At 42.3% G+C, this 20908-nt stretch overlaps 1 protein-coding gene across 8 annotated transcripts in view; it reads left to right on the plus strand.

The window, feature by feature from the left end:
- Positions 1-19950, plus strand: part of LOC106587482 (myosin-binding protein C, cardiac-type) — a 35589-nt gene extending 15639 nt beyond the window's left edge. For 5 of the 8 annotated variants that reach the window (XM_014175898.2, XM_014175900.2, XM_014175901.2 and 2 more), the window contains 18 exons: positions 2171-2336; positions 2428-2534; positions 2628-2657; positions 2783-2922; positions 3550-3597; positions 4398-4557; positions 4962-5066; positions 5366-5554; positions 10628-10762; positions 11316-11483; positions 13781-13869; positions 14713-14908; positions 15220-15359; positions 16388-16547; positions 16757-16893; positions 17170-17356; positions 18878-18898; positions 19505-19950. In XM_014175898.2, coding sequence (XP_014031373.2) covers positions 2171-2336; positions 2428-2534; positions 2628-2657; positions 2783-2922; positions 3550-3597; positions 4398-4557; positions 4962-5066; positions 5366-5554; positions 10628-10762; positions 11316-11483; positions 13781-13869; positions 14713-14908; positions 15220-15359; positions 16388-16547; positions 16757-16893; positions 17170-17356; positions 18878-18898; positions 19505-19554 — 2228 coding nt within the window. In that variant the 3' untranslated portion in view covers positions 19555-19950. The remainder of the gene's footprint in view (positions 1-2170; positions 2337-2427; positions 2535-2627; positions 2658-2782; positions 2923-3549; positions 3598-4397; positions 4558-4961; positions 5067-5365; positions 5555-10627; positions 10763-11315; positions 11484-13780; positions 13870-14712; positions 14909-15219; positions 15360-16387; positions 16548-16756; positions 16894-17169; positions 17357-18877; positions 18899-19504) is intronic. The other 3 variants (XM_014175899.2, XM_014175903.2, XM_014175904.2) reach the window with 3 other exon arrangements.
- The last annotated feature ends 958 nt before the right edge of the window (positions 19951-20908 follow it).

Genomic DNA, 20908 nt, shown 5'->3' on the forward strand with positions numbered 1-20908 from the left:
TCACTTCAGCATTTTCAACTGTCACAGAACCTTAGGCGTGTCATTATGACATCTAAAAACACCCATTCTCCACCATCTCGTAACTAAACATCAGTTTATCACCGTTTTACAATCCTAACATGACCATAAGTGCCCTGTGATTGATACCAAGAGCTGCAGTATGAAGACATTGGTTTTGCTGTCTTTAAGTTAGACCTGCATTTTTTTGGGAACATTTTGGATGTAGATGTACAGTACCAGTCAAAAGTTTGGACACACCTACTCATTCATGGATTATTTATTTATTTATTTATTTTTACAATTGTAGAATAATAGTGAAGACATCAAAACTATGAAATAACACATATGGAATCATATGGAAATATATTTTATATTTGAGATTCTTCAAAGTAGCCACCCTTTGCCTTACCACACTCTTGGCATTCTCTCAACCAGCTTCACCTGGAATGCTTTTCCAACAGTCTTGAAGGAGTTCCCACATATGCTGAGCACTTGTTGGCTGCTTTTCCTTCACTCTGTGGTCCAACTCATCCCAAACCATCTCAATTGGGTTGAGGTCAGGTGATTGTGGAGGCCAGGTCATCTGATGCAGCACTCCATCACTCTCCTTCTTGGTCAAATAGCCTTTTTTGGCCACTACATAATTCCATATGCGTTATTTCATAGTTTTTATTTCTTCACTATTATTCTACAATGTAGAAAATAGTAAAAATAAAGAAAAACCCTTGAATGTGTAGGTGTGTCCAACTTTGGACTGGTACTGTATATAAACAGACATGTATGTTTGTATATATACAGTTATCAAACCAAATCAAAATCGAATCACATTTTATTTTTCACATGGGCCAAATACAAATACAACCTTATCATGAAATGCTTACTTACGAACCCTTAACCAACAATGCAGAGTTTAACAAAAATTAAGTAAGTAAGAATTTTTCTGCTAAATGGACTAAAGGAAAAATAGTAACACAATAAAATAACAATAATGAGGCTAAATACAAGGGGTACAGGTACTGAGTAAATGTGCAGGAGTACGGGTTAGTCGCGTAATTGAGGTAATATATACTGTACATGTAGGTAGGGGTAAAGTGACTACGCATAGATAATAAACAGAGAGTAGCAGCAGCGTATGTGAGGAGTGTGATGGAATATTAATGTATGTATGTGTGTGGCGTCAATATGAATCTGGTGTGTGTGTGTTTTGTGTGTGTCCGTGTGTGTATTGCAGTGTCAGTGTAGTATGTGCGAGTGTGTGGTTAGAGTCCAGTAAGTGTACATCGAACCTGTGCAAGAGAGTCAGTGCAACAAAAAAATAGGGGGGGCCAGTGCCCCTGTGACAACAATTTTGGACCCCCTTGTGGTCCCCCGAAATGTGGAGTATGAAATAATTTTTACATAACTAATTTTTGCTATCGTTCTTTTTTTACATCCGTTATTATTAGACAGTGGCAACGATGATGATTATGAACATGGTCTTTTGCCTGTTAATGCCTGCAATGCAGTCAAGAAAACGATATGACAACAATAACGTCTAATGTAACTGCTGCTAAATGACTTAAATGTAATGTAATGTAATGTAACTGGCCCCTCTAACAGTACAACTGGCCCCAGCTTGGCCCCCCCAGTTGAAATGGTCTAGAACCGCCACTGCTCAGCGGTTGTTGCTCGTAGTTGAATTTAAAGATGATATCTGGCCCAGCTCGCAACTATAGTTTATCTGGGCCTCTAATCAAATTTAGCCATTGCCAAGAATTACCAGCTGCCAATCCCATTATGCTCTCGGTAGCAGCTTCTCATTGCTCCTGTCAGCTAACTTCATTCTGCTGTAACCTTCACTAGGAGTGGAGTAGTTTACATTGATCATTGCGGACACTACCTGTCCACTACCCTTAACTGTCTCATACTCTCTCTTATGTTGATAGACTTTGAGCTTGCAGCCTCCATTGATGTCTAAAAGTATTTGTTTCCTGTGTGGATCAGATGCCCTATCCTCTATGCATCTGGTGTTGTCATATACTGTACAAGTTATACAGTATATCCATGTCACTTAGGATCCCCTAGTAAAAGTCCCCCAGAAAAACCTTGGATCATAATGAACACACCCATACTCTGAAATACTTCATATACAACATACATTGTGAATCATCTCTGACCTCTGATCCTTTAGAGAAGGAACTGGAGGTGTACCAGAACATTGCTGACCTCACGGTGAAGGCAAAGGACGAGGCTGTGTTTAAGTGTGAAGTCTCAGATGAGACTGTGAAGGGTATCTGGTACAAGAACGGAGTGGAAGTGAAGGCCGATGCCAGGACCCATATTACACACATTGGCAGGTGAGAATGGTATCCATACTGTTGTACTGGGTAGGGTCAGAATGTTTGTTGAGTAGTTGGACAAATATTTGTGAAAATTGTCTCACTGAAGGATCCACAAACTCACTATCGATGATGTCAAACCTGAGGACCAGGGTGACTACACCTTTGTTCCAGAGGGATACGCATTCAACCTCTCAGCCAAACTCAACTTCCTGGGTATTTTTACAATTACACCATGTCATGTGCCCCTGCATTTCATAATGATCCTTTTCATTTTATGAATTAATTGCGTGTTTGTCTGCTTTTCAGAGGTCAAGATCGATTATGTGCCTCGCCAAGGTATACCATGGTTTATTCTTCATCCTCGCAGCCTCTTATTCAATTGAAAATATTATATATCTTGGATTGCTGGATTAAGAATACATTTACATATGTTGCATGTCCATCACTCTTTATTCCTGAAGATCCTCCAAAGATCCACCTTGATTGCATGGGTCACACGGCCGACTCCACCATAATGGTGGTGGCTGGGAACAAGCTGCGACTGGACGTGCCCATCACTGGAGACCCAGCGCCTACTGTGGTCTGGACAAAGGGAGAAAAGGTAAAGTTGCTGGTTTTCCTTATTAGCCACGCAGGCTAGCATTTAGCCTCTATTCCAATCTTGGTAGGCCAGAACCAAATCTTGTGTGAACGCTGGCCTCTGGCCAGTTGATGTTAAGGAGAGACTACCTCAGTTCCAATGACTGTACAGATGATCAGGTAAGGCTTGCTGTGAGAAGACTGAACCATGTTGTTTTGTCTGCCCCATTAGTAAGTCAGAAGCTGTCTGATACTTTGTATGTTCACTCATACAATTAACTCTTCCACTACCAGTGGCCACGTACTGTTGACTAGCTTAATTATTAATGTTTCTTTCCTTGTTTATTTCACTATCAACTATGGTGTTTACTTTGTTTTCCACTTTCAACTATGTGGTTTCCCATGTTCTCAATTGTCAAACTTTTTAATTTATGTCTTAGCTAATTGTCCCACTTTCAAGGTGAGAGGGTCCCTTCCTCACCCATCCCAACAGGTAGGAGGTCTGCAGGCGATCACATGACCTAAATCCCAGCAGGTGACTGGTTGATTGCTGGGAACGGGAGGTTAGTTGGTGAGAAGGGGAGGACAAGAGGGGAATACCCTCTGGCCTCCTCTTCAGCACCCTTACTGCTTTACTCTGCTCATGTAGGCTGGCTCTGAGGTGGCGGCAGAAACATGGAGCATCAAGGATGGGGATGTGAGTGTGGCCCTAAACATCAACGCTGAGGCCTGTGCATGTCTCTTTTCAATCTCTGTTACTATTTCTCTCCATAACACCTGGGTTCCAAAAAATGCATCTCTTTCCCCTGTATATTTGTGTTTGTGCATTTGTGTCAGTCTCATGCTGTCCTTTCTCTTCTGGCATCCCTGTTACTTTTTATTCCTCATGCTCTCACACACTGTTCATTTCAAACATCAAGGATTTTATTTTGTCTGTGCCAATAGAGGCCTGGGTGGCAACGTGTTGCCTGATAACTTAACACAGCATTCAATGCTAATTAAACAATGCATGCAGTTTCATACTTCCATGACGATCAGGTAAGAGCATGTTCAAAATCTTCTGCTGAAATAAAAGACATCGAAGGGGTGACACCAGGGCAGAACTGTAAGTATTATAGCTGCTTTTGCATGGCCATTTCAGCTGAGTCTATGAGTAAACCTCCCAGTGTGGTTGGTTTTCATGCCAAAAAGCATGACCAGGTAAATCCTTTCCAGCCAATGTGTCTTGGAAAGTGTATTTCATCCTTTTTTGGCTTTGACAATAAACAGTATCATCAAGGGTGTGTTCACTACAACAGACCGGAAGCAAGCAAGCCGAAACAAGGAAGGACCTACCTGAATTTGTCCATTAAGAAACTCTCGTTTGCAATGGTGTGCACTAATGAATACACCCCAGATCAGATGATATAAAAGGTTGCATTACGAATTGGAATTGATCCCTGAAGTTCAGCTGAATGAGAATGACTCCACTAATGAACTGCTGTCCTAATGAGTCAGGTGATGACAGAGGGAGATGGAAGGCTCCACGTGGAGAGCACCAAGGGACACTGTATCTTCACTATTGAGGGAGCGGATAAACAGGACGAGGGCGTCTACTCTGTGATTGTGCGGAACCCTGCTGGGGAGGACAAAGCTGACATTAATGTCAAAGTTGTTGGTAAGATAAAACCACCGTCCACAAGGATTTTTGTTGATACATTTTTCATTCTGTCATTAGTCAAAGAGACAAATTAGTTTAATCAGGTTGTGCCTTGCTTATCCTGTATTTTACACTATATTTCGAGAGCTTGGGACAAAGGTTCCATCTACATTTTTGTCCAAATGTAGTTATTGTCATAGCCTTGTTCTGTTCAATGTTCTCTGCCTATGTGGTACTCTAAATACTCCAATTCATTTTGTTACGTTCAAAAGAATACTAGATAAAAATTGCAGACACCATTCAAACCAATGAGGGTTTGAAACTTTAACGCCAATTATCTCAGAATCAACTTCTTGCAGATAGAACCTTATAGTCCCAAGTCATCTTATTTGTGTTTTTTTATGGCCTTTTCTTTTCCTCAGATGCGCCAGACCCTCCCTCGGCCCCAAGGATCCTCAGTGTTGGAGAGGACTCCTGCGTTGTCCAGTGGGACCCCCCTAAGTCAGATGGTGGCAACCCGATCATTGGTGAGGATATACAGTAGCGTGCATAATCTCTTACCAGATCTTTTGTTCAGGCATACACAGTGCTCACTTGTTTACAGCGAACATGTACAGAGAAAAATATGAGTAGTTTGATTGTAGTATACTGATAGGTACAGTCACGTCTATCAGTGGAGGCTACCATAATAATGGCTGGAACGGAACTGAACGAATGGCATCAGACACATGGAAGCCATGTGTTTGATGTATTTGACACCATTCCACTAATTCCGCTGCAGCCATTAAGGTGCCACCAACCTCAATGTTTGACTTTTTCTTCCCAGGCTATGTGCTGGAGAGGAAGAAGAAGAAGAGCTACAGGTGGATGAGGCTGAACTTTGACCCCTACACTGATACTACCTATGAGGCCAAGAGGATGATAGAGGGTGTGGAATATGAGATGCGTGTCTATGCAGTGAACGCCATTGGCATGTCATGTCACAGCGCTGCCTCACAACCTTTCATCCCAGTGGGTGAGTTCCCCTCCTTGTGATTTTCCTTTATATACGTCTATGAAATGTAACTTCCCTGTTTGAGGAATGGGGAAATACATTTTGTTCCATGTAGCGCCTCGTACAATCAGGTCATTCAAAATGCAAACAGATAGGTGTCAGCTTTCAAAACTTGTTGGTGTAAACTTTGGGCGTTGGAAAGTGATTAATGGGATGGATGGTCATCGTATAGGCATGTGCTCTCCCTTGGGCGGTCACACTGGACAGTCAGACTAAGGGTCAGGTCAGCTAAAGATATCAGTCACTCGCCAGTCATTTGATTATGTTTACATGCACACTAATAATTCGATATTTAAACTGATTATGGCAATAGGCAGATTATGCAATAGTCATGCAAACACCTTACTCTGATTATCTTAATCGGCGTAAGGTCAAAATCGAAGTAAACATGCAGCAATTAAAACATCAGGTTTTCTAAGCAATCTTTTAAATTATTCGGACATGTGTAAACGGCTTAATCGGAGTCCCAGCAGTGCATTTGATCTGCACTTGTGCCAGCACCAGCAGCGCAAGCCTCCCTCTTATGCACGAGGGAAGTTACCACAAGAGGGCACAGTGGTCTGAAAGTATGTATTTTTACAATGCAATCATGTATTATGCCAAATCAATTAAATTAAACCATTACTTATGAGAAGCAATTCACCACACATACTGTAACCTAACACGTCACATACTGTAACCTAACACCTCACATATGGTAACCCAACACCTCACATACTGTAACCTGCTGTAACACAGTGTGAGCTAGCCCATCTAGATGAATAATGCAGAGAAGTAATGACCTGTGTCTGTGGAAAAACTGAAATCTTAGAAATAGTTTTCACATACAAGCTGTATATGTCTGAACTCAGAATCAAGTAGGCTTCCCAAGAACATGGTCGCTGTGGTAGAACGTTTACTTTGATTGGTGATTTTCTGCATTCATCAAAGCCTCATCAGTTAGCCTGATTTCAGATGTGTCCATGTAAACAGGATTATTAGGAAAATCATTATTTTTGCATTGCATGTAAACGTTTTCATCAAACTATTATATTCATCTGATCATTCACAATAATCTTATTGAGGGGTGCATGTATTGTCACACTGTCACATAAACACAACTTTTGTCCTGGCAGAGATGACTGATGTCTGATTTACACTCACACTGACCTGCTGTGAGCTGACCACGGAACATAAACAGAGCATAAAAACAGACGAAACAACCCCATTGTTCTGACTGCAGCTACATACCTGTATTCTCTGAAGATAATGTTGATGTTACTTCCTTAATAATACAGTTGCGCTAATATGTCACAAAATTCCCAATTTGATGTGTCAAATTGAATGCATTTTTTTTACATGATTTTAATTGAAAATGTACAAAACTGTTTTCATCTTAAAGTATTTGGATTACCCATATACATATTTTCAGTGGCAGTGTGTTTGATTGATGTCAGTGCTGTCTATCACTACAGTGAATTGTCTTGGGGTTTTGGCTACTGAGAGTTAAGTTTACATATCCCCTAAGCCATGTAAGGTCTGCTATGCAATCACAACGGGCACCTGTAACCACTCAACAACAACACATGGTCATCTTGACATTTGGTTCCCATGGCATGCAGACTTGTGCTTGTAGGGAAAACATGTTAGGGTAGACACTGTCTAAAATAAGACTGGAGGAGGTGTCTTCAAGACAGAAATCAAAGTCTGGTGGAATTAAGGGGCTCTCTTTGCTGTGTCTCTTATTCTTTTACCTTGGGTCCCCCTCTACCTTCTCCTCCTTCTCGGGGATGTGAGTGTGAACATCGAGGTATCCGGACGGACCCATCTCTTGTAAGACAGCTGATTAGGAAACTATCCGCGGCATCCCCCTCTATAAATAATGGCATGTAAGCGCGCAGCAGGGCTGGGACCAGCTGCTTAGAACACAGGGGCTAGCTGCTACTGTTGAGGCTGCTCTGGGAGGACATTGACCCAGCTGAACTGCTGCTGTCGAGTGCTATCACTGAGGCAGAACAGAGAGAGAGAGAGAGAGAGAGAGGAGCAGCAGCAGAGTAGATTGAGGCGTGTGGGAGACAAGGAACAGGAGGAGTACGACAAGCTCACTTCGAACAGCACTATCTTAACCTTATTCAAGGATGACCAAGCCAATGCTGCCAAAGACGGCTGAGAAGAAGCCGCCAGCGGAGGAGGTTCCAGTGGATGGTGCAGCAAAGGCACCGACAGAGGGGGAGGCCAAGCCAGAGGCAGCAGTAGTACCTCCTCCAGAGGAACAAGCCCCAGATCTAGCACCAGAGGCCCCTGTTGAGCCAGCAGCACCCGCAGTAGAGCCTGTCCTAGCAGAAGGAGCCCCAGCTCCGACAACCCCAGCTGAGGATGGGGCCTCTCCGGCAGAAGGAGACCCACCAGCCGATAGAGCTCCCCCTGCAGAGGGTGCCCCAGGAGAGCCTGCCCCGGCACCAGAGCCCGTACCAGAGTCGGAACCTCCTAAGAGTAGGCATTGATCTATTTTCGTCTAAGCTGGGTCAACTATTAGGGGCATGGTTTGTGCTGTAATAAATACTGGGATTTCTTTAATGATGATGATAATAAGATAGAAGGTAAACCCTGGCTGTGGTTTCTGAGGGTCTGTTCTCCTTTTTACTGTTATTGTAAGGGGCAGTGTAAGTAGGAATGAACAGCGCCACCTTCATTGGTAAATCAGAGATGTTTGTTGTATATTTTGTCTCTCTGTATTAAAACTCACAGGCGCAAAAGAGAAGAAAAGTTTTCTACTAACAGACTTTCCTGTGTTGTTGTTTGTGTGTTGGCTAGTAAAATGAAAAGGATGTTTATCAAGGTATTATGTTAGCTGTGTTCCTGTACTGCCTGTAGCCGCCAGTTGGTCTTTCCCATTCAGTCTGACCCTTTAAACACAGACTGACCTCTGACCTCTTGTACATGCCTACATGGCCCCCCTGTCTGGTTAACCTGTGACATGGGACCATGGGATCAGGGCCCGGGGGAAAGGCAACTCTGTAACTCAGCCTCTGATGGCTGTCAGCTTGAGCTTATTTTAGGCTGCTTTTGCAGGATATCTCTATGTGCTATTATGTTGTTACATGCAAACTGTTAATGTGGTACAAATCAGCTATGACAAGACAAATTACAAATGACCTCAGTTCTCTCTCTTGATATTTGGAGGATTATTCATGAAATACATCTTTAGACTGTTGGATGTAAACAAAAAATGAGTGAGATACTCTATTTGTTTCTCCATTGTTATTTACCCATTTTCTAAGAAAAATGGTGGCATGAACATGACATTAAGATTTATAGGGACTGAATGGTTTCCATAGTAGCATTGATGCAGCTAGCCCAGTATTGCAGCCTGGTCTCATAGACTAGATGTAACATAGTAAAGGTAAATCCAGAACACTGATATTAGTATGATATGTTACGTTTGGTATGGTTACCACAGGAGGTTGGTGGCACCTTAATTGGGGAGGACGGGCTCGTGGTAATGGCTGGAGCGGAATAATTGGAATGGTATCAAACACATCAAACACGTGGTTTCCATGTGTTTGATGCCATTCCATTCACTCTGTTCTGGCCATTATTATGAGCCGGCCTCCCCTCAGCAGCCTCCACTGATGGTTACATAAGACAGATGGTTACTTAAGGGAAAATTAAACTAGGGTGGTTGGTCAGGGTAGAGGGGTAGACATATAACGCAAATATCTAGCAACCCAAAGGTTGTGAGTTTGAATCTCATTATGGAAAACTTCAACATTTTAGCAACTTTTCAACTACTTACTACTTTTGATCTACTTTGCAACTACTTAGCAAGTTAGCATAACGCAAACGGCTAACAACCCAAAGGTTGCGAGTTCGAATCTCATCATGGATAACTTTTGCATTTTATCAACTTTTTAAACACTTACTACTTTTGAGCTACTTTGCAACTACTTAGCATATTAGATAACCCTAACCACAACCTTAACCCCTTTAGCTAACCCTTGTACTGATCTAAAGCTTTAACCAAACTCATAAACTTAATCTTAACCCTAACCCCAAACCATAATCCCTTGCCTAGCTAAATTTAGCCAGGTAGCTAACGTTAACCCCCCAGCCACCTAGCTAGAATTTCTAACATATCATACCTTTTGCAAATTCGTAATATATTGTACGTGTCGCAAATTCGGAACACATTGTTCGTTTTAGAAATTCGTAACATATAATACGAATTGTAATTCGTAAACATGTTATACGAAAAGGGTAATGGACATCCACAAAGGAATACATACCATCCTAAACGGAGTGGCTCGGATTTGCATACAGAATAATACAAAATGCTCTAAGAACAGGTTGAGTATTGATGAAAGCTCTGTCATGCATTTTTTATTTAACCAGGAAAGTCAGTTAAGAACAGATTCTTATTTACAATGACAGCCTACACCAGCCAAACCTGGACGATGCTGGGCCAATTGTGTGCCACCCTATGGGACTCCCAATCACAGCCGGTTGTGATACAGCCTGGATTCAAACCAGGGTGTCTGTAGTGACACCTCAAGCACTGAGATGCAGTGCCTCAGACCACTGCGCCACTCGGGAGCCTGCAAGGTCCATACTTAATCTCCAATGTGCTAGCTCCATGTCAGCTAGCCTGCAGGGGAGCTTAACACATGGGTTGTGGTAAGGTTGGAGATACTGTATTTCAGGAAGTGATGCTTTTATTGGAAGACCCTAGTTTACATGGCTGTTACATGTAGCAACACTACACTTTATCTGCAGCTAAGTTAAGCTGCCTTGATGCTGAGGCATCAGTGACAGGTAGCAGTAAATCCACAATAAAAATATCCTGCATTGACACCTGCTGACACTGAAATGTTTCCTTCTCTATTTTGCAATATGTCTTCTTTACAGTCACATACTGTGACATCTGTGACATAACATGTGAAAATATTGATGTATTTTTTCTTGACATTATTCTAGTCTAAATAAGAAATCAATGTTTCTGAAATCCCTCTCTCTTCCTTTCTTGTCTCTCTCTCTCTCTCTCTCTCTCTCTCTAAGCTCCAACCAGCGAGCCCGTAGGCCTGTGCGTGGATGACATCAGTGACACTACCATCTCACTGAAGTGGAGAACTCCGGAGCATCTGGGTTCGTCTGAGCTGGATGGCTATGGGGTCGAGTACTGCAAGGAGGGCTGTGAGTACTGCATTCAATATTTTGATCCCTGACACACACACACACACACACACACATATCTGGGTAGATAAGGAGGAGGATGGCATGAAAGCTGTTGAAGAGAGTATTTCAGTTAGGAACACACTATTTGAAAACCAACCTAACAAAATAGAAAAACTGTCAAATAAATCCAAACAAATCCAAATGCAGCAACATTTCAGAGAGCATTGCCTGTTTTTTTAAATCTTGACCCTCTTACATAAAACGACATCCTCTATCATGCTAGCTGTATCACACTTTCCATGACGAGCCATTATCTAAAAAGCTTTGGTTTTAGTCTGACAACACCAAAGGCCTAAGTTGTCAAGAGTGGTTTGAGCCAGGGACCATTAGCACAACGCTTATGTAATTAAAGCAATCCCTTCAGGGCTGGCTATGCTGGCCAGCTGCACGTCAATGTTCTAACTCAATCCATGCAGGCAGCCCTAGTTGTGATGACATATAGGGATGGGGCACTGAGCCTTCTTCAGATGTTGCGTTTTGACACCTCTGTCTGGCCGTCTCTTGCCCACAGCTGATGAATGGGTGCCAGCTTTCGAGGGTCTGACAGAGAGGACATCTGTGATCATCCGGGACCTGCCGACCGGGGAGAAGATGCAGTTCCGTGTCAGAGCCTACAACACAGCAGGGCCCAGTGCACCTACCTCCCTAGCACAGGCCGTCACTATCCGCGAGATCATGCGTAAGCATTCCCCCATGATTGCCTAAAACGAATCCCAATTTTTCAATTTTACCCTCCCTCCCATACAATGAGCATAAAGTACAAACATGTACAAGACATAAATAGATTTTTTACCAGGGAAGTTCCTAAAACACTTGCACTGTAAGTGTAAGACATCATCAGTTTATTCAAAACCCAAAGGTTGTAATGGAACGTGAGGTGTCCTGCTGTTGTCTCCTCTCTCCTATTTCTCTACAGTTTGAGATATTTAGCTGATGAGGCTTGAAGTTAGCCTCCACTACCCTACATGGATCTCAGGGCTCACAGATCATGTTTGGGAACACACATACATTGCCAAGGTCATCAGCTATTTCGCTCTCAGCACCTAACAGATTAGTTGTGAGGTGTATTTTGAGGTCTCAGATGCATGCTGAAGCCCCCGGCCTTTCCGCTTGCTGACAGGATGATACTATCACTAAGTGCTGATTGGCAGTAAGGAAATTCCACGGTAACAGAGTGACACTGAGACTCAGATTTTTCACTTTAACATGTATGTAAAACAAAAACCAATGATTGCAAAGGTAAACAAACCATACAACTCTATGCATAATGACTACGTTTAACATTTTCCATTGAAAGTGTTACAAAAACACATTTACTTGTAGAACAGTGCAGATGCAAAGTTTGGCAACAGAATGGTGGCACAAACTCTCATTCTGTTACCAAACTTTGCATCTGCACTGTTATTCAAGTAAATGTTTGTTTGTAACATTTTCTGTGGAAATTATTCAAAGTAGTTCCTGTGCATAGAGTTGTATGGTTTGTTTAATTCTCCAATTATTGTTTTTTGTTTGACATACATGTTAAAGTGAAAGTCTGTGTCACTGTTACCATGGAATTGCACTGAAAAGCACTTGATGTTGTCAACTCAGCTTACTACTACCTCACGCGCGGCTTGTCAATGTACATGAACAGTAACTCATTGGATCAGTAATGGTGCCATCAAGCTAAACGTGATAGTTGAAATGTATTGTGGTACTCCCAGTCTCAGGGAAAAGTCTGAGCCATGAACCACCTTCTAGGGTTGGGCGGTATGCAGATTTTCATACCTTCATACCATTCCTGTACCATACCGGGGTATACGGTATTACTGGCAGTGGACACAATGGCCGGTATTTTTTTCCCCAAAAAATTCCCATAGCGGACACTAGCTAAATGCTAACAAGCGAACATAAACAAATTGACAACCCAGCTCATGAAGTTATATAACTACAGTATCTGAAAAGGCTAATCAGCTTGCTGCAGCACAAAGAAATGTTTGGCAGCCAGGATTTTTATCCAGGAGGGGATTTGATTGTTTCTGCCATAACCAAGAAGCTTGATCTTGCGAGCTAGCCACTAAGTTAGCAAGTTAGCAAACCAAATGCATAGCTGGAGATAATTTATTTGGCACATCTACGATAGTGAAAACGTATAGTTATAAGCAGTGATATAGCACACACCCCCGCGAGGCGGGTAGGCGCCGAGCTTTAGGGGACTGATGGCATTGGCATCATTTCAGGTAAACCGAGGGTAGGCTATAGCAAAGTGACTTTATTTATTCTATTTTCTGCATTCCTACACAATTAAAAAAAAAATCAAATGCTGTTCGGAGAACAGCAAAAACAAGCAATTGACAACAATTGACTCCAGCCATTATCACCTTGGCTGCTGTACCTTCATTCACCTCAGTTGATAAGGGACATAAATAACATTCTTCAGCAACATGTCTTACAGCAATTGGCTGCCACGCACTAGCCCAAAACCGGAATTCAAAACTCGAGTTTAGTTTCAAGTCAAAAAGCTATTACCTAGTCAATTACAGCCATCTTCCACCTCTGCACTGTTTTGAGAAGAAAGTCGGGCTGTTCACCGCAGTCACGCAAACAGCCTTCCCGCCCACTCTGAGGTGTCTTCCCTGTGGCTCAGTTGGTAGAGCATGGTGTTTGCAACGCCAGCATGGTGTGTGCAATGCCAGGGTTGTGGGTTTGATTCCCACGGGGGCCAGTACAAAAAAAAAAAAAAAAGAATGCATGAAATGAAAATGAAATGTATGTATTCACTACTGTAAAGTCGCTCTGGATAAGAGCGTCTGCTAAATGACTAAAATGTAAATGTGTCTGCATGGTCCTAAAGCCAGCCCAAATTGACACCCCTGATTGACAGTATTGAAAATATGGTATACCGCCCAAGCCTACCACTTTCCCTGCACACGCACACCACAAAACTGTACCCAAACACTTTTATTCATTGACATCTTATGATATTTTTGTTAACAGAGAAACCCAAAATCTGGATTCCTAGAAATCTCCGCCAGACCCTCACCAAGAAAGTGGAGGAGACAATCAACCTTGTGATCCCTTTCCAGGTATGGGGTAGAGTACACCCTTCACACTCTATAGGATGAATGTACTGTATATATGCTGGTGCCCTTGCCCATAAGATAAATATGTTAAATGACACAGGAACTAGAAATTGCTATTTCCTTTTCTTTGGTGCATGTTGAGTTATGGAATGATGCTACCCACATGAACAAATATTACAGTCTACTTTAGAATACTAGTCCTACCTATCTACAGGTTTTGGAAAATTTGCTATTTTAGTATTTGTCCAGTATGTTTCCTCAAGGAGAAAGCTCCCATTTGTATGTCAAAGATAATAAAACAAAATGACTGCAAAAACACAACAGTAAATACTACAGTATACTACAGTCTGCAAAAATACTACAGTAAATCACGCTATGTCTCTTTATTCCTTTCTGATTTTCCCTCAAGACTATAAATACATACAGCTTCAGTTTTAAAACTGTATCCTAGTAACACATGCAATTGACAGACTGATAACTGATACAGATTATCTTAAGCAGCTCAGAATGAGTAACTGCTAAAAACCACAAGCCAAGGAGTCTGGGCCACTGCCAAATTTACCACCATCTACTGTATCTATTAGGCACACATATCTAGGTTCAAATCTGCCATAAAAATATCTGAACAATATCATATTTCAAATGTCTTGGTCTGGAGATGTACTGAAATCATCATCACCCCTGGAACTATAATGATTATTTAGTAAACGTAGGTTACTGAGGAAAACCAATATTTCACACATACTAACTTACTTGTATTGTAGTCCTCCAGAATCTGGTTTAGTCTTTCTAAAAAATATTTGAATGTTTATGTTAATTTCCAATCTCAATTCTTTTTTATATTAGGGCAAGCCTAGGCCTGTGATCACCTGGAGTAAAGATGGGGAGCCTCTGAACCCGAAGCAGGTCAGCGTCCGGAACAGTGACACCGACACAATCCTATTCATCCGCAAGTCAGAGAGGAAGGACTCTGGGAAGTACGAAGTCAAGCTGCAGATTGAGAATGTTGAGGACACAGCCAGCATCTCAATTCAAATAGTCGGTGAGGAATCCTCACAACTCTAATGGTTTTGAATAGAAATGGTTTATGATTGATCAGTGGCACTATCAGTTCCCTCAGAATGGGTTTATGCTGTATCTGAGTTAACTATGAAACTGACACGTCCCGCAAGCTGGTCCCATGATCGTTGGATATTGAAACAAAACCACACCTGTCCCTAAAATACAACGTAAACAATATTCTACGTGTACCCACCGTGTGGTTTACATTTCTCTGTGATTGATTGAATTGGAGTTTAAGGTAAAGTTATGGTACAGTATGTTGACTCGATAAATATTATTTCTTATCTTTAGATTTGCCTGGGTCTCCAGAGAAACTGAAGATCATGGATGTTTGGGGCTTTAACGTGGCTCTGGACTGGAAGCCACCCAAGGACAATGGAAATTGTGAAATAACCGGCTACATGGTTCAGAAGGCTGACAAGAAGACCATGGTGAGAGTCAATGTGCTGGGCAGTGTCTAACATGAAAATGTTCTCCTCATTAATTTGTGCAAGAGGTTCATATATGACAGAAAACTAGCAATTAATATTGGTCAGACAATATTGAATGAGTAATGTTATACACTGCCCCTCCCATGGCAGGTTCAGGAAAGCATTATCTATATTCTAAATGATGATTAGGCTAATATTTATTTTCTAACTGACAGACAGAGGTCATCCCAGTGTGTGTGTGAGAGAGGGCGAGCTGCCTGATAATTATCTGTTAGTTCTCTGGCTGGGCTCAGAGTGAACTATGCCAAGCTCTGAGTGTTAGAACGTTGGGTTTAAAAACCATGCCATTGCCAAGGCAAGGTAGCTAAGCTCTCTGACACACGGCCATAATTGACTCATGTATGTACACTATGTGAGGGGAAGAATGCTACATGGTCACCGAGGGGTATTTTACCCTCCCTTGTGACACACAGTCAGCCACAGCTAGGCAGAGAGCCTTTGTGAGCAAGGAGAATTGCATTCTGGGCCTGTTTGTTTGAGCTCCAACTGCCACCTTCCACCACCCCAGGCAGCCACCCAGAGCACAGCAAGCCAAGCACACCCTGTTTTTAGCCCCCAGCCTTGGCCTCATACTGGACATGGCTTGTCTGTGTAGTGATGGAAACCCATTGTACTTCTGAGCTGCAAGGTTAGTGGCTAAATAAAAAGCTCCCTGTTCAGGTTTCACACAAGTCATTATTAGACCCAATTAATTTCCTCCATCTCACAATGGCAGGCTGTGAGATATGAGATTATCATGTTACAAAGAACAATATCTCATTTGGATATTGGAGATGCCCCATTGCTAAATATAGCACAGTTGGGCCCCTTTGTTTGGCAAACACTCATAGGAGTTGGCATGCATTCTCATTCTCTCAAGACACGTTACCCTGACATTGTGGTTTAGTTGTTCTGTACTATTTTGGTAGCCCTAAAATATGGTCTCACTTAAAAATGAAGAGTTTGACTAAAATATGGTTGGTTTTCAGGAATGGTACACTGTCTATGAGCTATATAGGCGAACTAACTGTGTGGTGGCTGATCTCATCATGGGGAATGAATACATCTTCCGTATCTACGCTGTGAACATGGTAGGCCTCAGCCTAGAGCCCTGCTTCTCAGCAGACAGTGCCTACATCCAGAAAACAGGTGGGCTCCCATACCTGGCGCACCGTTCATGACAGTAATACCACCATGACATCATAACTATAAACCAACAATAGTTATACATTTATGTATGAAGGAGCAGCATTCATATGAAATTCATTAAAAAAAAACATCCCCTACTGCCACCTGTGTAAAACCCATAAACTTTCTGAACAAAAGTTGAGCACTGCACCTGTTCATCTGTTTATCAGGTTTCGAATACAAGCCTCCAACCTACAAGGAGCATGACTTTTCCGAGGCGCCTAAGTTCACACACCCTCTAGTGAGCCGTTCAGTCATAGCAGGCTACAACGCCACCCTCAGCTGCTCTGTCAGAGGCATCCCCAAGGTGAGGTGTCCCTATACAAGCAAGAACGACAGAGACAAAGGCTATGCTGCTAACCATGAATGATATAGTGATTTATCACCATCAGAATGACCATCAAATCAGCACGACTATTACATTATCATCATGTCTGCTACTAGTACTGTAGGGGGACGACAAGCATGTCCTGACCAGTAAGAACTATGAGCCTTAGTTATAGCAGATAGACACTATTTCATTTTTTTGCCACATGCATTACTCTAGGCACATCTAGTTCACATTGTAACCTCTCTCTCTCAGCCCAAAGTGACATGGTACAAAAATAAGATGGACATCTCCAACGAGGCCAAGTACCGTATGTTCAGTAAGCTGGGCATACTCACCCTGGAGATCCGCAAGCCCTGCTTATTTGATGGGGGAGTGTACATGTGCAAAGCAGTCAACGCCAGTGGAGAAGATGTGGTGGAGTGCAAGCTAGAGATTCGCCGTAAGTATCCCTAACACTACTCACTTTTTCTCTGCTGGTGAGCTCCTTAACACACCTGGCCTGCAAACCAACTGCCAAATCCATTGTCAATCTTGTATGCTCAGTGGCTAGTTTATTAGGTACACCAGCCTGTTCACGAAAATGGTTCGCTCCTACAGACAATGAATCATGTGGCCGTGGCTTGCTATATAAAGCAGGCAGACAGGCATCAAGGCATCCAGTTACTGTTTGATTGAACATAAGAATGGGCAAAATGAGTGAGCTAAGTGACTTTGAGCGTGATATGATCGTCGGTGCCAGGTGCGTTCCAGTATCTCAGAAATGGCCGGCCTCCTGGGCTTTTAACGCACGACAGTGTCTAGGGGTTACCAAGAATAGTGCGACAAACAAAAAACATCCAGGCAACGGCAGTCCTGTGGGTGAAAACAGCTCATTGATGAGAGGTCGAAGGAGAATGGCAAGAATGGTGCAACCTAACAGGCGGGCCACAAACAAGCAAATAACGACGCAGTGGTGTGCAGAATGGCATCTAGAAATGAACAACTCGTTGGTCCTTGACACGGATGGGCCATTGCAGCAGATGACCGGGTTCCACTCCCATCAGCTAAACACAAGAAGTGGCTCCAGTGGGCACGCGATTACCAACACTGAACAATTAAGGAGTGGAAAAACATTGTCTGGTCCGACGAATCCTGGTTCCTGTTGTGTCATGCTGATAGCAGAGTCAGGATTTGGCGTAAGCAGCTTGAGTTTATAGCCCCATCCTGCCTGGTGTCAATGGTACAGGCTGGTGGCAGTGGTGTAATGGTGTGGTGAATGTTTTCCTAGCACACGTTAGGGCCCTTGATACCAATTCAGCAATGTTTCCATATCCCGAAGAATTCAGGCAAAGGGGGGACTGACCCGGTACTAGATGGGTGTACCTAATAAACTGGCCATTGAGTGTACATGGTGATTTTTACAGTTATGACCACCATAAATAGGGATGTAATTGTCAAGGTTTCCAACTTCCTATGTACTTCACTCTGTTTCCTGTCTGGAACAGGTACCCTTAGTACATATGTGTCCATCAAATATGAAGTCATATATGAATGTCTGAAAATGTCATAATATATGAATGCTCCCCAACTCATATTTGAAACATGTTTTGGGGTTTCCTTATGAAATAATACATTTGGACATCAAATCTGAGATGGAAGAATTATACTTGTACGTGTTAAATGGCATGTTCAAATCTAGAACATGTATCATGGTAATCATAGTATGTTCTAGAGGGCAAATACAGTAAATCTATTCTTCCTATTTGAGATCTCATGTTAACATATACAGACATATCATTATGTCTTCATAAGGGTATATTAACTCCCTGACGGACCTTTGGAATGTACACTGGAATACATGTAAAGGTTCTAAATGGATCCTGCCACCATTACATGATCCATCTCCTCTGACGTGTCTCTCCTTCTGTCTGTAACCCCACCATGCTGTGTCCTGTCATGCTTCTACCCTTTTTATTCCCAGCACCTGGCACTTTCCCCCAAGGTAAGCCCCCACACTCAGTAATAACTGAGGTCAATCCCATTATTATAGAACTGTTTCATTTGTGTTAATTAGAGAAGAATAAAAGGTGTGCCAAAATACTTAACCCTAATTGCTTCTGGAAATCGCTCTGCATAAGACCGTCTGCTAAATGACTAAGATGTAAATGTACTATACATTGCAGTATGTAACAATGTGCATTGTCCATCTCACTTAATTTAAGGTTCCGAGAAGGTAAAATATGTTATATGTTACAAAATATTGGATAATGTGAAAGGATAAGACATGTTTTACCTCATCTGTACACTATAGATTTCTGGAAAAATCTATCTTGATATTAACAAATTGAACTGGAGATGTTATTCTAATCCCAATGTTATTGAAGTAAAAGTCATTTCCTCAGTGGTAAGAATGTATCAAATGGTACGGATATTATAAATAATATATTTATATAGTCTAGAAATAAAATGTAAAAAGACAATAATTAGATTGAATAGTCTAAAATAGTGAAGTATTATCAGTCCTACATTGATCACCAACTGTAAGTTCTAGTATGTTTGATTTTTGAATTGGAAATATGATTCACGAATTAGACTAATTGCCTTGCAGCTCAAATCACCAAAGAGGAGAAGGATAAGCAGATGAACAAGGCCGATTAGGTGTAAAGAAGCCGGTTGAAGATAGGGTGGATGTCCTGTCTCATCCTACACAGACCTCCACTGGGACCCTGGCCAGACTACAGCTCAATGTGACGAGACCAGAGATAATCCATTAGCTTTCATTTCCCTGTGTCCCACTACCACCCCGTTACGTGCACATGTCAATCTTCCCCGTTCCCTGTTGTGAAATCATCTAACATAGGTCATCCAAGACATTACATTCATCCACATTGGGTTATTGTACCTTTATTTATTCCATGGAATAATTTGAGTAGCAAAGGACTGCATTGTTTGATTCACTCTGGCATCCTTTGTAGAAAAAGGTAATTGAGTATTAGTGGCAAAGATAATTTGTTTTATGTATGATAAATAAATGCAAAGCTTTGTCAACGGGCAGTGGGCACCCCTTTTGTTCTCACTTATTCAAATGCATGTCTATCCCAGGTTTCTAGGGTGCCCAATCATACTCATATTCCCAGCTGTAAACTGGTTATAATGCAAATTCGGTAAACCACTACCCCTGGTGTGGCCTGTTCGCTAGTGGGGCCTTATAAAACCCCACCATTGTTTAACATGGGAAACAGACAGTGGACAGGGGTTAACACTGAGATGAATACACAGGTGGAGCAGCACTCGTGTGCCTCATGCTGCCCTACCCACAGAACATGATCACTATGAGGTCAACAAACAGTTGACGCTCTGGCGCTTGAATGCCAGTGGGAATGAACAAAAGCTGCTGGGTATTAATGTAACAAAGCCTAATTAAGGCCAAAAGAGGATACAGCAATATGCTTAATGTGTTTGGCCCAGTGGGAGGTGTGGGGAGGGTTGGAATCGCTGGAATGTCCCATTCCCCCTGTGGCTGCATCGCTGGGAGGTGAAATGTTTGGCCAAGCCAAGCCACGTCCATTGCCAAACAGGGTGTGAGAGGTAAGGCTGCTCCTGTTGGTTTCTGAGGTCCACTGCCAACCACCTACCTTCATCCACATGACACATTTTTTACCCATAATGCAGTCAAACCTTTCCACACACCGGTCAGAGGAGCCAATTGGGAGAGGTGCCAGTGCCCTGTGGACCATTTATAGCCCTGATGATTTCAACAGCACCCTTGAGTGGCACTATGGTCAGTCAGTCAGATAGAACCTAACACTGTAGGCAAAGAAAAACCCTCCTGATAAGTCCTGATGAGGTCAAAAATCAGGCCAACTCAACTGTGTGTCACTGTGGGGCAAATCAATTATACGAATGAGTGAGAATGTGTGTCAGAAATCTTGTACATAAAACATAGTTTTTTTTTAAGCAACTGGTTTTATATATTTTGGTTCACAAAAATCACAGTATACAGTACATACTG

Source organism: Salmo salar, chromosome ssa26, assembly GCF_905237065.1.
Source record: "Salmo salar chromosome ssa26, Ssal_v3.1, whole genome shotgun sequence".
NCBI lineage: Eukaryota > Metazoa > Chordata > Actinopteri > Salmoniformes > Salmonidae > Salmo > Salmo salar.